This window comes from Calonectris borealis, chromosome 1 (genome assembly GCF_964195595.1).
Source record: "Calonectris borealis chromosome 1, bCalBor7.hap1.2, whole genome shotgun sequence".
NCBI lineage: Eukaryota > Metazoa > Chordata > Aves > Procellariiformes > Procellariidae > Calonectris > Calonectris borealis.
Window position 1 is genome coordinate 99,113,005 of NC_134312.1, and position 16,424 is coordinate 99,129,428.

Consider the following 16,424-nt stretch of genomic DNA (forward strand, 5'->3'; position numbering starts at 1 on the left):
CACAAAATTTTTATTGTTTTCATTGACGTTAAGAATAAATTCTATATTCAGATGATGTGAATTATTTTTCTGAAGTGAAAGCCCACTTACAAATTAATCACAAAGCAATCTGTGCTTGATCTTACTAGAAATATTTGTGTACAAGGCATTGATAAGATATCAGTCCATAATGATGTGATTAATGACTTTCTAATATCAAAAAGTGATGTCTCTTCAGGAAGACAGCCAAAATTTTGATGGAACAGGCATAGCAGAATGGCTTGCCTTCTCTGCCAGGCAATTTTTAAATGCTGTTTTGGCTGTTTTCAAGTGGTTCCTATGCAGTAAATTCAGTAAGTCAAGGAATTTTTCTGACACATTCGATCAGTCTTTAGCCTTTAGGTAATTTTTGTGAATTGGATAACATTTTGGTAAAGTGTGCTATCTATACCCAAGGAAAGATAGACTTTTTATTTATCAAAAATAGCAAAGGTTTTAGGCCTAGCTAAGGTAGGGCAGGTTTAACCATTCTCTTATGTTGCTGATGGAGGCATGCAACGGGTTTGATATTTTGCAGGAGGTTAACAGGCTGGAATACCTGGTTGCTTTTGGTAAAGAGGTACTGAGTTCTGTGATCTCAGTTTAAATTGCCCCAACACATGTCCATAATAGTTTAAGCATAGGCCTCGGTGTGAACTAAGTTATACTATCCAAGAAGTAAATGTCATTAAGTACTATACTCCTATGCCATAATAATCGAGCAAATAGAAAACTACCCCTGCTGCGTTGTGGTCAGTGACACAGAAATATCTCAAGTGCTGCTGACTTCAGCATTAAAGTTGGTATCCAAAGCATTTAAGTGGTTGAAATAGAGTCCAGTCAGCTCTTCAAGAATGCTTTAATCCTTAATGATTATCAGAGTCAGAAATGTGCTTGAGAAAGAGAAGCCTCCATGTCTACATGGAGGAATTAAGACTAAAATACTATTTCACATCAGTGTCTAGTCAAATGGTGGTTAAACTGATTTAACAGCTTGCTCTTCACTCATGGAGCTGTTCCTTCTACTTCGAGTTTTCTCCATTCTTTTTCCAGCTCTTTCCTTGTACCAGCTGTTATACTTGTCTGAACACGTGGCAAGCCACTTTAATCACTAATGTCTCAGAAGAATAATTTGAGTTTTCTTAAACTGGGATTAGTGTTGAAATGGCTTGCTCTGAAATGGTATGAGACAAAGCAGAGAATAAATTGTATTATTTAACTGCTGTAACATTTAACAGCAAAAATGTTCAGTTCTTTCTTTTGTACTTCAGGTTGAGACTTTTACTGAATTTTTATGAGTGGTTTGGTGCACGAAGACACTAGTTTCAAACTTGTACGTGAAGTTTGCAAAGACTTTCAAGAATTTAGATTTCCAGCCTGATAAAGGCAGAGGTGAACAGCTTGTATCTTTAAAAAACCTGTAAGACTAATTTTTTGTGGGTAGAGCTGCTTATGGAACTCCCTTTTCACAGTTTCCCCCATGTAAGCTTGATCTTTCTTTCAACTTCAGTTTTCCTGGGTTCTGAATGAAAAAAAACAATCCAGCTTTCTTGTCTAGCTCTTAAAATGTCAAGCAGAATTGTAGAGCTGTCCTAAATTTAAAAGTGAAGTTGGTGTTTTGTCATAGGCAGTTCTGTCACTTCCCTTCATGCAGGCACTGACCTCACTAGACAAGCTTAATCTCAAAAGGTTTGTCTGATTTATATCTGGCACAGACTTGAGACTTGAAGATCAACCAAATATTTTGTCAGTAACTGGGTTTGTGTTTTCTGAGGGAAGAGGCTGGTGGAATAAAAAGTGTCTTCCTTCAGAAAATGAAAGTCAATTGGTCCCCTGTTTTCATTGTAATGTTACGGTGGGATTTCTGCCTAGTCCTAACTATATCTACTCTTGTGTAAAATCTTTGTGCTGGCAAATTTTCTTACAACTAAAAGTTAAGTCCAGTTGCCTTTCCGAGTCTCTGAATTAAAGTGCATAGAAATTACAGGCTGTAAATTTCAATTAGCTATATTTTATAGACTAAACACATTAACTGTGTAGGAACTCTGCTGCAGAGTTTAGCAATCTATTCTTATGTTTCCTTGTATCAGTCAGAAATGTTATTTGACTGAAGATCATAGAGATGTATGAATAGCTGTAGAGCCTGATACTTTCATGTAACTACTATTGGCTAGAAAGACCAGTGATGACAGCAGTAAAAAAAAGAAAATTATTTTGTAATATGCATAACTGGAGAACGTGAATATTTCCTGTCAATGGACCATATCAGAAGCTAGCTTTCTACAACGCTCCCATTTTCCGCATTCAAACACTTCTTTTCATGAAGGACTCCTCATCCTTGCACTGAAAGTAACTTAATCCCAAGAGCACACAGAGCTTGCTGTTCAGCCTGACTTTTATTGCCTGTGGTGTTAAGGGCTAGATGCTGTAGCATCTGATTTTATTATGCAGTTCTCTGATACTAAGCTGAATACATTAATATTCTGTTGAATATTTAATTGGCTCAGTGATAGGAGATACCCTGAATGCTTTAACAAAGTAATTAAGTTGCATTTTCCATTGTGCACGTTGTGTACCGTTGTGGTGTTAATTAGATTGGTATTATGCTGTCAAATATGATTTTAGTTACAGAATATGCAAATAGTTGTTCTTCGTAATGCATCATGCTTAGTGATAGAGTTCTAAAACTCAATCTAATTGAAATATTTTGTTCTGTACTTATAGGGACCTGATCTTCATCTGGAGTAAACTGCAGCTTAAATCTAACCCATCAAAACAAGTATTTGTTGACCAATGCTACCAGCTTTTACGAATTGCTACAAATATCAGAGTAATTTTCCCTTTCATGAAGGTCATTAAGGATGAAGTAAGTTTTGTTCGTTTGTTTTACCCCACCCCCCATTCTTTCTGTAACTAGTTAAAGTAAAGAGAAGTGATGTTTATATTGTGTAATGGCCACTTTCTGTGGAAAGTTAAGAGGGGGTAGGGAAGGACGCAATATTATCTTAAAAATTTTGTCAAGTTCCAGAACATGCTTCAATTTTGTGATTGCCCTTGAACTGTTATGTTTTTAAGATTTTTTTTTTTTGACTGAATTCTGAGTTTTTCTTTCTGTCTGCAGTAAGTTTGAGGAATGTCATGCTCTATAAATAAATGGGGAATTAATAATAAATACATGGAGTAAATGTGAAAGATGCATCAGTTGGGTTTTCTTTTTCAGCCTGGCTCCTTAAGGAAATAGGATTTGTGTAATGCCATTGTATCTGCCTTTCACCCTTGTTAAGTTCTGAATCCTTTCACCAGTTCTAATCGAATCTGAAGAAGTGCTTAATGTAACATAAAGGAAAAGCTAGACTAAGATAGAAGAAGACATAATTTTGCTTCAGAAAAGTGCTCTGTGTTTCGTGCTTCAGATATTAGTCTTATACTGTCCTATACAAACATTTGCAAAAGATCTAATGTGCAACGCTTTGCACACAGGAGTGTGAGTTGTTTCCAAACAGATCTTGTTTTTTATCATTAACCTGACTGAACAGAGCTCCTTCATACTCTATGCCCTAAATGAATTATAAATTATTTTGTCATGGGTGCTGCTGTACAGTTCTAAATGCAATGATTTGCTGTTGTTCAAGATTTTAATCTCGGTATGTATTCTAAAATACTTGTGGTGACATGAGTAACTTCTATTTGTATTTGCATCTGAATGATCGTATTTTTTAATAACCCACTACATATGGAGCGTTGTATGTATTTGTTAACACACATTTAAATATATGTTGGTATTAATTATTTCTAAACTTTCTGATGTTCTTCCTACTTTAATCTGCTACTGTTGGGCAGTATGTTTCTGATCATCCTTCCAAATTACATATTCATGGCAGGGCCCCCAACCTAGTGTGGAATAGGAATTCTGCTCATTGGAGGGATAGTTTGTCAATTCTGAAAAGTCAGGCCTTTTAGAATGGGTCAACCCTTTGGTCATGGGTTGTTATGGTTTCCCTGGTGGTCATTGTTCAAATTTGAGGGCAATATTTTATAGCTTGTATTTTTATGCAACTCAAGTTAAGTGAGTTAGAACAGGGACAAAATATAGAGTAACTGTCCAATTATAGTGTGAAACAGCCTAGGTAATGAAGATGCAGACAGAAGATACTGCTAGATCAGGTATGATTTGCTGCAGTCTTGTTTTATATCCCCAAATAATTAATGGTCTTTAACTATAGAACTGCACGTGGCAAAAGTATCTGAAGCTTTGTTGACAGTAGCTGTATAGCTTTCAGTGCAAACCAGATGTTATTTTTGAGCATTTTTGTATCTGTATTTTATAGTCTTGTTTGAGCATTACTTTAAAATGTACATGCCTTTAGGTGAAGTTTACTAGCAGGATGCTTTGTGAACTCCTAACTATTTTGCAAGTAGATGAATATAAATACAAGGGATGCTGGTGTTTGGGCATTGTTTATACTAGTTCTTTTTTTTTTTCTGCGGGTCTGATTTTCTTATTTTACTTTCAAGCTGTAGACTTCTGTAAGCCCATAAGGAAAATACCATTATTCGTGCTCTATAATTATGTACATTGTAATTTCCTTTCTGCAGGTTGGTGAAGATGGTCTTCAGATATGTGTTGAGATATGTGGATGTGCCCTACAGTTGGACCTCCGTGAAGATCCCAACATGAAAAGTCTTATTTATAAAGCAATTGCTCATTTTCTGCCAAATGACTTGGAGATCCTCAGAATTTGTGCTCTTTCAATCTTTTTTCTTGAGCGCACCTTGGAATCTTACTACACTGTTGAACATTTATATAAATGTGCAGATGAAGAATACAATGAGTGCACTAGTTCTGTTCAAAACCGTGTACGTTTTGAATTGCTTCCAATTTTGAAAAAAGGTTTGTTTTTTGATCCTGAGTTTTGGAATTTCTTAATGATCAAGCAGAATTGTTTAGCATTGTTGGGGGATAAAGCCTTCGTTGGCTTAAGTGAAAGTACACTGGAAAACTCTACTGCAAATACAGAGAAGATAACAGAGTATAGGGCTCTGAGTGAGGAACGTGCCTGTTTAACTGATGTAAGCAATGGGGAGCTTGACCCTGAAGACCTCTCTGAAGCCCAGTCCAAAGGTAATGCCAAAAAGAACCATGAAGCTCTTGAGGCATCGAAAATGTTAGATCAAACTGTACCAAGGCACCGCTGTGTGATATGCAACAAGGAATTTCTTGGTGGTCACATTGTGAGACATGCACAAGCTCACCAAAAAAAGGGCAGTTTTTCCTGTGTACTTTGCACCAGAAAGTTCAGGCAAAGAGGACTTATGCTGAAGCACTTAAAGAACCATGTCAGGAAGATAGAAAGGCAACATCTTGCTGCAGTTCTTGAGGCTGGTCAGCAAGCTTCTGCTCCTAATGAACTAGAATGTTCTGATGTTTCTCTGTCTCTTGAAAACGGGAATTCTGATGGTTCCAAAGATAATGAACCAGAGACTGCAATAGCTCCAAGTGCTGACCAAGTGGTCCAAGTGGAGGAGGAGAATGCAGAACAGATATTTGATGCAGTGGAAAACCATCTAAGTGACCAGGATGATGCTACTGAAAATAGTAGTGACAGCTATTTTAATAATGTTCCTGATGCTTTAAGTACAGAAAGTTTGCCCGAAGATGATGAGAGCTCCAGTAAAGAGTCACCTATTCTGCATAAAGTGAATGGAGCTTTTTGTCCTCAAAAAGACATTGATGCTATGGATGAGGAAGGAAGCTTTAAGTGCCCTGCTAATGGTTGTGCTAGAGTGTTTAAAAAGATAAGATTCCTCAATAAACACGCAAGAAAAGCTCATCCAACTGATTTGAAGGTGCAGCAACATATAATGAAATGGAATAAAGGAAAATGCCGGTTCTGCCAGAGAAAATTTGCTGATTCTCAACATTTTATAGACCACCTCAAGAGACATGTGTATCCAAATGTTTACTTTTGTTTACACTTTAATTGTAATCAGAGATTTAAGCTGTCAACTGAGCTTGCAGAACATACAAAAAGTCATAGTGTTTTTAAAGCTCAATGCAATTTTGCAGAGTGCTGTGAGCTATTTGAGGAGCTCCCTTTGCTGTATGAACATGAGGCTCAGCATTATTTAAATAAAACACCAGAATGTTCAGAAGATGCCAGTGAAAGAGATTCTTCAGATGATCCTTCAGAACTTTGTAGTTACCAAGATGATGATGAAGCTATTAATGAAAAAGAAACTGAAACTGAAAAAGATTTACCAATTCCAACTTGGAAGTCAAGGAAGGATTCTACAGAACCAAAGACATATATTCAAAGTGTTGAGAAGAAAGCAAATAATGTAATTCACAATGGAAATGAAAGTTCATCTGAGGGTAGCGCTACAGTTTTAAGTTCGATAGACCAAAAGACACCTGTGTTACAGCCAAATTCTGAAAACTGTAATGTTGTTAGCGACCAACTAGTCAATGGGCACAGTGACCTAGATCAGACATCATCGAAGTCATCAGAAATACCTTTGGACAGAGTGGCAGATGAAACAAGGACAGAAAATGGGTCAGTGTTACCAGTTTTACAGAATTGTCATGATATACCACAAAGTAATGCTGCTGCCTCACAATTACCTTCTAAACCAAATCAGACAACAGAGAATACTTCATATGGTGTCATCTTAACAAAACCGTATGTTAGACCGTTGCCTCCAAGTTATCTTGATGAACGATACATTAGCATGCCAAAACGTAGAAAAATTTTGACTGATAAAGTAGATGCTCATTCTGAACAAGATAATTTTTGTAGCAAATCAACAGAAAGATTTAGATGTGGCAACTGCTTGACCATCTACTGTAATTCAGAAGCACTTGAGGCTCACCTTGCACAAAAGAAGTGTCAGACGCTCTTTGGATTCGACTCAGATGATGAAAGTAAGTCTTACAGTCCTTCTGGGTTGGTTTGTTCGGAGGTAAATATCAACCAGAAAATGGTCTTTGAACACACGCAACCTGATAGAATAGATAAGACAGACACGGCTTCCAAGCAATTGTATTACGCTAGAACTTAGACAATTAAATCACAATACTGTGCTAAATTGGAAGTTGAAATTGGACATGCTGTTTAGAATAAGAAAGAGGTGGTGAGAATTGGTAGGCAACTCTAATGGAAAAGACTTCTCATAACACAGAAGGGGATAATTCAATCTGTCTTTCCTTGCATGTTTGAAACTAAACATGTTGAAAAACATAAGCGGTGCTAGATTAAAGAATGATTCACATTGGTTAGTCTTCATTTTGATCTCAATGCATTTTCTTTTACAGGTGCCTGATTCAATGTTGTGGGAAAATGTATCAAACGAGGAGTGGTGTAAGAAAACACTACATGAAGAAGCATCAGTTCGTTTCCCAGTTGGCCTTAAACATAAAGCAGTCTCAAATTACTAAAGAAAAACATGACCTTGATAAAGACAAAGCACATTTTCTAGACAAAACTCACAGAGGAATAATAGAGCTCTGCAGGTCTTGAGTCCAGAAAGGTTGCTACAAAAACCCCAAAGTACCAGTTATCCGAAAAGCCACATTCATTCCAAATGTGTGATTGAAGCTTAGCGGCACAGTCTTTCTAGCATGAAGGTTTAAGGCAAGTAAGGCATACAGTTGAGAAAACAGAGGTGTTAATTGCCTTATGGAAATAAAACAGCCAATTCTGAAAGTTGCTTTAGTTGGAAAATGCGTAGTTAAAGGATATCCATCCACACAGCTGGGAAAGAACCATTCAAGAAGGTGTTACATTATTATAATACGGATAAGAAATGCATAGAGGAACCATGCATTCTTTTTTCAAAGTTTGAGTATGTGATTCCATTATCTGCTAAAAAGTATGGAGCTCATTTAATAAACTTACACTCAGAATCCAAAAAGAGGAATGTAGAAAGAAATCTAAGATGGATGGAATGCTCAAATAGCCAAAAACTTGAAGTACAGAGCATGCAAGGAAAAGTGAGTTGATGTGATATTAATTGTGAAAGTTATGCACAGTGGAAATCAGATGCATGCAAGAGAAGCCCTTTTCAAGGCTATGGTGTAAACGTGTATGTTAAGAGTGTCCTGTAAAACATCTGTTGCAGGTGCAGGAAGACTAATACAAGCAGTACATGCACAGATTGTGTGGATATTAACAGAAGCAGATTGAAACAAATACAGAATGTGAACGGGGTTAAGCTTGCATTACAGGGCAGAGTTAAACTAATTTTATGCAAATACAGAGGTCCTTCAGCTGTTGGTATGACTGAAAAGAACTTGAGATGGCTTCCTGTTTTAAAAAAAAAAAAAAGTCAAAAAAAAAAAAAAAAGGCAGACAAAACCAGAACACATGTCAAGTTGGAAAAAAAAAGATCAGGAAGAGCCTGTTTCACATATGTAATATTGCTTAATGGCGGTAGGTCGCAACTCAGTACTGTAACTACTTATTTACTGTCTAGAGGAAGGGAGAAAATATGTGTCGACTCAACCTTAAGACACATTACAACCCTATCTAGTAGCATCTCTTGAAAAGTTAGCCTTTCCCAGAAGTTAGTGCAGGAGTTAGACTTAAATGTTAAGCACTTTATCCAAAATTCACTGTTCATAGAAACAATCAGAATGTGAAGACAGGAAATTTGAGCCATTCAGCTCCATGTGTAACATTGAAATACAGGACGTTCGGAAACCAAAAAGATACTGTTGTAGTTTTTGGTCTTCCCACCCCAAACAGAGGTATGGTGAGCATGCACATTGTCTAATTACTGTGCTAATTTATCCTCTAATTTATCTTATACTGTCTTGCCACTTAAAAATGTTTTATTTGGGATCCTGTTCTATGTGGGTAGCTGAAAATTTTAATGTGATTGTAGGCACGGAAGGTATAGTGGTGAAAACTGGTGTGTACAGATGGAGTTATCACAGAAATGTAGGACAGCAAAGACCAACTGTTGCTGCTCAAGTAGTTTGCTTACTGAATAGTTCATCACAATGCGTGTATGGCATAATAAGATGATGAACTTGCTTAAATCAACAGATATGTAAAAACTAACGAGTAAAAAATCAAGAGGTACATAAAAGATCTGTTCATTGTAGCAATGGTTCACACTTGCAAACCTAAGGGTTTCACTGTAAAATAGGCTGTTAAGTAGTTCTGGAACTTAAACTTAATAGTTCAGTAATGCCTCTGCTAATAATCCTCTGTGAAATTAAAACAGATATTTGCATTAATTCTGCTTCCTTTTCCTCTCCTGGGAGGTAAAAAGAACACAAATTCAAAATCGCACTCTTCTGAATTCTAGAAAATTTTTGCCTTAACTTTTGAGTTGGACTAACATAAAAGGTTATAAAATTATGATCACAGGTATGTGTGCATTACATTAATACTGATGAGTGGCCCACTTTCAGAGATTTGTATGACATTTGAGGCACCAAAGAATTTTTTTTGCAGTTGCAAAAAAACTGATTTAAATGCATCATTCATTATATATACATATATACACACACTATATATATATATTTACGTATTTAAATACATTAAAAGTTTTTAAACATAAAATTAACGGGAACCTTATCAGCCAAATGCACTTTCACATTTTTTGCTTTCAAGTTACCAACTGATTTTTAAGGACCCAGTTATCATCTTAAATGTTCCCAGGCTCCCCTTTCTTTGCTTAACATTGTTAATCTAGTTAAATTTGCTTAAATATATTTGGGGAAAAAAGGTTAATTTTAAACTATTACAGTTTTAAAAATCTGAAAACTCAGTCAATAGATATGACAAAAATGTTTGTGTAAAGTCTTTTAAATGTACCTTTAATCTTTGGTGCTTTTTTGCCTTTTCCTGGAGCTCCATGTGTTTGAAGATGCTTTAAAAACATGATTGAGACTTGTATTTTCTTTGGTTGAAGTGTGTAGATAAATGCATCTATGTACATGCATAAACTGTGACCATAATTTTTTGTACCTGCATTAAACTCCTTTTTGTTCAAAGATGCTTTTCTTGGACACCACCATTTGTTTATACCATGTGTTCAGTATGTACACTTTGGAGAACTGGAAGACTGAATTCATCCATAGGTGAACATTAGCATCACCTAACACCTATGAGAAATATGCTAAATTGACTTAAAGTAGCAAGTGGGTGGTAACATTTTTTCAAAAGACATTGCATTCTCTTTAAACTACTCTCTGTAACCTGTCAGGTAGTTGCAGTATTAAGCAACTTTAATTAGGAGCAAAAAAGATACTTGTAACGTGTGGGGGATAATTCTACATACTTTTTAAGGATTCTTCAGTATGTTGGGTATTACCCTATACTAAGCCTGCAACTTCTAGGGCTGAAAAAGGTTCCAAATCTAGAATTGAAAGGTTTTTTCCCCAGGCATTAAGCATTGTATGATATAATTGGAAATACTTCTTCAAGATGTATCACTTTGATTCAATAAATACTGAAGTACATGTGTAATGTAAGCATGCAAATATCTTAAAGCTGCCTGAAGTTATACATGAGCTTAGGAGCTTTGTTGGATCAAAGTTTGTGCACTTCATTGCTGGTAATCATATTCTAATAACGTTCCTGCAGGTGGCTACAACTTGGATTTAGACTTTCCTTTTAAGACTGTCTACTCTAACCTGTTCACTGTAAAGGTCATGTAAGTTCTAATTCTCAAAGAGTTGCCGCTTGGTAGGCACCTTTCACAAAAAAAGAAATACTGCAAGTAGGTTGAAAGTGGTCATATCTGTGGGGAAAGGTCACTGGTACTTTGGTTATTTAGCCATATTCATTAAAACTATATAAATTGTATAGTTTGGATAATTTATAACACTAAACTTTGTGATTTTAATATCACATTGAAGGTTCAGCTGTACTCATTTCTTTTATTGTTTAACACCAGTGGTATGGACAAAAGACTCAAAGGGGGTGGTAGTGTTACTATTTTCTTAATTTATTTGGTACTGTATAACACCTTTCTGATTAAATGCAGTGTATGCATTTTGGGACTCTGTTAATTTGTAAAAGCTGTTACAGGTTCAGCAAGAAAGGAAATTTGTGCTTCCTTGTTGAATGTTAAATTATTTTACTTTGCATTTTATATAAGAGTACAAATTAAAACTGAGCCATCAAACTGCAATAAATCAACAGTAGTGTTTCATTTTAAAAACTTTTTTGTACTGTACATAGATTTGTTCAATAAAACATTGTCTTTGTTGTTGATAGAAATTGATCTTGTCTTTTGGAGAATCACTTTGAAAATACTGCTGCAATGTTTATAGTTACTGTGTTATGTTTGGTATATGATTGTTGCACAGCACCTGTGTAAAGCTGCCAGGTCTTGATGTTCCAGGTGTGTGGATATTTGGATTTGAAGAGACTAAATCTATTCAAGTATATCCAAGAATACCCAGGATTACCAAGGAAATTAAAACAGAACTCTTGTGTCTCTCTCTCTCTTCCTCACCCTTCTCCTCCCTCCCCCCCCCCCCCCTTTTTTTTCCTCCTTCTAGCTAGTTAACTACCTGCTCTGGTAAATTTGGGACCTCTTAGTTAAATAAGTCTTCAAAAAGCCATAGTATTATTACACATTCTTTACAAATGGATAACTGCTGAAGAGAGAAGTATGTCTGTGTGTGAGGGAGAGGAATAGCTTTTTTGGTCATCAGTCTGAGACGTGTGAAGAACACACCTACTGCAGAAAAAGCTTCCATCAGCATTTGAACCTTAGACACCCAGCAGTCCACTCCTCAGGTTTGACTGACTTTAACCATCCTCAAAACACTGGCAAATTTAAGGTCACTTATTTAAATAGTCAGCCATGTGCACTGGGAACCAGACTTTGTAATTAGTGCATATACCTATGTAATTTACAAGCATAATGTATTGTTCAGATGATACACCCCCAACACAGGGAATCAATCAGAACACAAGGTGAAATGGGAATCTGCTCAGCGATCAGCCCGGATCTCCGGGCAGGACAGGCTTGTGAAGTTTCTGACCTGGTAATGGGGGCCTCATGCAGTGGTTTTTAATATGCATATGGAGAACGGCATAAGGCTGGCAGGGCAGAGGTGGAGGTAGTAGGGGTTGGGAGGAATAAAGCTTGCAAAGGGAAGTTGTATGCGGTGTTTAAAGAAATCAGCAGGCCTGTGTTCATTTTAATGGCTTGTATAGTGTTTGCCCCTGGGGGGCAATGCCTTCAAAATGCGGGGGAGGATAACCATGCTGAAGCTATTGTGTAGGGCTTGAACGCCAAACTTCGGGCCACAAACAGGTCTGGATGCAGCAGTTTTAAGATACCTCTGCTTCTAGCTGTTTGTCTTTCTCCATCAGAAAATTGTTCAAGTTCTCCAGCGGCCCTGCATTGTAAGTACCGAATGCTGGCCTAAACCTCTCAGGAAGATTGGCTGGCACTAATACATAGAGCTGAGCCTCCGTTTTTGCCGTTTATGAGCTTATGTTTTTTTCTGATGCTGCTACTAATAGAGATAGTAACCTCTGGTGTGATACGCTTGTTTCCATTGCTTTGTTAGTCCCCTTGATTGAATGCTGTAGTCCAGAGATAAAGACAGTATAATTGCTTTTTTCTTTTGCTTCGAAAAGTTCAATACCATCATCTGAAAATGCTGGATTATTTACATGTATTATTCAGAGTTCTGTAAATTCTTAATGTTCTTTGACCACAGATTTTGACTGTCCTCTGAAAAATTTTGAATGGTGCCTTTTTTTGTGCAACTTTTGACCTCAAACTTGCCTTTATTTTCTACTTTGTATAATTTTGACAAGGTCTTTGCCTGAGAAAGTTACTAAGTTTGGGCTTGAGGGTAAGGGTTCTCACATCTCTGGTACTATGGCATATGCATGTTGCAGGCAAAATATTTATCGAAATGGCAATGTATACATAAGCCATTTGATAATTCATTGCAAAATATATTAACATACCAAATGTAAACTTTTATGCCCTGGATATTGTTTTAATTCCTTTGACATGCTTACATTTCAGGCAGAAGTAATAATTTCTCAGTAGAACTGTACTCTAAGTTGGTAGCCTAATGCAGTGCTGTAAGTTTTCTCATCGGTGGCCCACCTCACAACAGGTTAGTGTGGCTGGTAAGCAGGGCAGGAAAAGTTTGGTGTCCAGTGTTAAACAGCTGGGTTGTGAGGAGTACGTATTGAGTGTTGAGCCCAAGGGGAGGCTGGGGTGCCTGGATGAATGAAGCACCTAACAACTAAAAGTGTCTGGACAGACCAAAAAGGTGCTCAAAGGTGCTTGAAATGGTCCATGTAAGTTTAAGACAAATGCCAACTTTGAGGTTGTTCGGTATACAGATGACTTTAAGTATTTGAATTTTGTATGTTGAAAGTTGGAAAGGTCATATTGGGAACAATTTTTTTCTGGTTTTTAGAATTATGTAGGAAAAAAAATGTAACAATATCCATGTCAGGTGGGAGGTATAAAATATCTATTCAAGGTTATGAAATGAAACTGAATGGGAGGTAGAGTTAAACTGAATATGCTTCATACGGTAACTAGCTACTGTTGTCCATTTTCATAATATATTCTTTCAGGCCGTACATGTCATCTTCGTCTATCAGCATAATCGACACTATATAAGCTAACTCGTTGGAAATTTTAGTGTAGGATAGCAGTGGTAAAATGAGTTAATGCAATGGCCAGCGTCATTTAAGTATGTATGTAAATATCCTTAAGTTATTATAGTTTGACTGTGCCCACCTATAAAACAGCTACTTCTACAGATGACTGTAAAACTTATATCTGTGTTTGCTTGTGGTGTAGTCAGTAATTTCTCATTTATTTTGCTTAGCTTTCAAAGGAAGGGGAAAAAAGTCTGTAACTGGTATTTCAGTTAAGTTCAGTTCCTGCCAATCCAAATAACCTCAGATACATTTTGTGCTGTCTTGCTGGTGTCAAAGCAGTGCCTATGTGACTTAGAGCAGTACCTAGCACTGCCTGAAGCTATATTCCTATGTATCTGTATTATTAAATCCAGTACTTTCTGCCTCAGTGCCTGACTTCTGCACTGTGCTATAGAAATAAGAGGACAGTTGACTTTTTAGGGATATAATTTGCAATAAATAAAATTCTGAATAGGGTGGGGGGGACAGGACGGGTAGAGAGGATCACTTGTAGTGACTCCTTGAATTACAACTGCAGTTTAATGTTACAAGAGTTCTATTCACCTTCTGTTTATATAGGCTAATAATTTTCCTGTTTCTTCCCCTTTAGGAATGCCAGCTTACATTCCTTGTCAGTGATCAAAGTCAATTTTGAAAGTTTGAGTAAAAACTCTATAGGGAATTCTGAGTTATGGGAAAGACAAAAAATTAAAACCTATTTCTGAGATTTTCCCCTCTCCCCCCACCACCTCCAAAGGGGAAGCACTTACAAGGTATCGGTATAATCCTATAAAAGTGCTGGCCTTTGTTTAAAATAAGAAAAGAAAAAAAAAGGAGGAAAAAAAAGACATCAGTTCTGAACATTAAAGAGGCTCTCCAATCTCTGTGATGACAATGTACTTTTCTTCTCTCAGGATTAATGGGAATGTGACCATTCTAAGGCAACCTGCCAAAAAAAAAAAAAAAATTCACTGAAAACAGCAAACATCTCAAAATAATCTAATTTTTAAAATGGCATCTTGATTTATCTTTTCCTGAATTCTAGAATATTCAGTTAAATATTATTCCCCTGAAGTCTGCAAATCTAAGTAGGTTTATTGAAACATAAGCAAAATGAAGAAAAGGTCATTTATATTTCTCTAAGGAATTTTCTAATTTTATGCTTGCAGGATTAATTTTAAGAAATTCAAGATTTCAGCAGCAAAATTACCTTGGTGGCATGTAGGTTGTCCCATTTCTGATGAACCAATTTTGCTTTTTAAACTCTGATATGGATATGCAGAATTCTGCACCACATCTCTCTTACATGAAGAGCATGCAAGTAACTGGTCTTACAGCTGTATGGCAAGGCCACGTATATTATAAATGAGGCTGATCTTGTCAATAGAAGCTGTTACATGCTGCTGTAACTGCGTAAAGAATATTAAATCAATGTACACGTGAGGGGAAATTTGGCACAACAGACAGTAAGCATTATTGTGTTGAATCTTTCCAGATGCTATAGGACTGAATTTTTATGTGAAAGTTAGACTTAAAATTCATGAGCAAAATTGGTTCAGCTGTTTCTGGTTTATTTTGCATTCATTGGTGTAGCTCAAGAGAATACCTATTAGTCTAGCTCAATGTGTGTTGGTTTTCCTTCTGATGAACCTGGGAAATCTGCATGGACAGCTTTTTAGACCTCAAAGATGAAACAATCATCTAAAACAAATGTATGTGTAACATGGCGGGTAGGGATGTGTTCTATGTTCATGCCTTAGGTTTACAAGATCTTGAGGGCAGGCATTCGTTACCACAGATCTGAACAGAGCCTACCATAAAGAAGTGTTCAGTTTTGTCACCTCTTGGCGCAAAAGCATCACCAGTAACTTTAACTCCTGTCTTCAAGCAACGGTCTGTGTATCCTTACAGAATCTAGGTCTCGCTGTTTTTGAAACCATGGGCAACCTTAGTACCAAAAGGTGGCCTCCTTATGCTACCCATATTAAAGCACGGGTTTGATGAGAGTGCCCGCTTTTTCTGCCACAGTGAGGTCAAGGACCCGTTACCCCTGTATTTTTCTCAGCACCAGCCCTCATGTAGCTTATGGTCCTTAGCTCAACTGAAGCTTCTGCTGTCATCTTTTTCCTTTTTTGTTCATCTCTCTTCCTTTTTCTTTTCTCTCCCTAACCCATAAAGTGACCATCACTGGTTATTCTGCCCTTGACTGAGAAAATACTGCCAAGTGGAGGAGCAGCACAAGGTTCAAGCCTCGCATGTAGTAGAAAAGCAGCTCTGGCTTACAGAACTTTGTTTCCTTAGGCAGGTGCTGTGCTGTTGGATTTCCCACTTTTGTGGACAGCTGTAACTTGCTTGGCATTAGTTCCCAAGGTGTCCAACAGCTTCCTCAGCCACCAGTGGAAGACTTACTTGATGCCACAGCGGCTGTACCTCAGGTATCCAAAGATGGTCAGTCCAGCTGAAGTGACCTACCACAGCTTGAGGCCTATCGATAGACTTCCCAAGGCTGTTTCCACGGAGAACACCTGCCTGGCCTCGGCACGGAGCCAGCAGGATCCTGCGGGGAGCCTCCATCTCCGGCCAGGTTGTGCTCTGGGAGAGCTGCTTGGGAATACTGAGACTGGAGGCGAGACTCTGCGTCAACCATGAAAACCCGTCGTTAAAGGGAACAGTTGTGGGAGAGCCACTTTCCGTTCTCCTTTGCACTCTCTGCGGGGCTTGCGAGTGGCACGGAGGGGAGGCCACCCCCCCCCCCCCCCG

The 16,424-nt window shown here is 37.5% G+C and overlaps 1 protein-coding gene across 8 annotated transcripts in view; it reads left to right on the forward strand.

Annotated features, from left to right (window-relative positions):
• Positions 1-11,252, forward strand: part of ZNF654 (zinc finger protein 654) — a 36,611-nt gene extending 25,359 nt beyond the window's left edge. For all 8 annotated transcript variants that reach the window (XM_075169324.1, XM_075169267.1, XM_075169275.1 and 5 more), the window contains 3 exons: positions 2,743-2,884; positions 4,615-6,940; positions 7,331-11,252. In XM_075169324.1, the coding sequence (XP_075025425.1) occupies positions 2,743-2,884; positions 4,615-6,940; positions 7,331-7,338 (2,476 nt within the window). In that variant the 3' untranslated portion in view covers positions 7,339-11,252. The remainder of the gene's footprint in view (positions 1-2,742; positions 2,885-4,614; positions 6,941-7,330) is intronic.
• Positions 11,253-16,424: the final 5,172 nt, after the last annotated feature.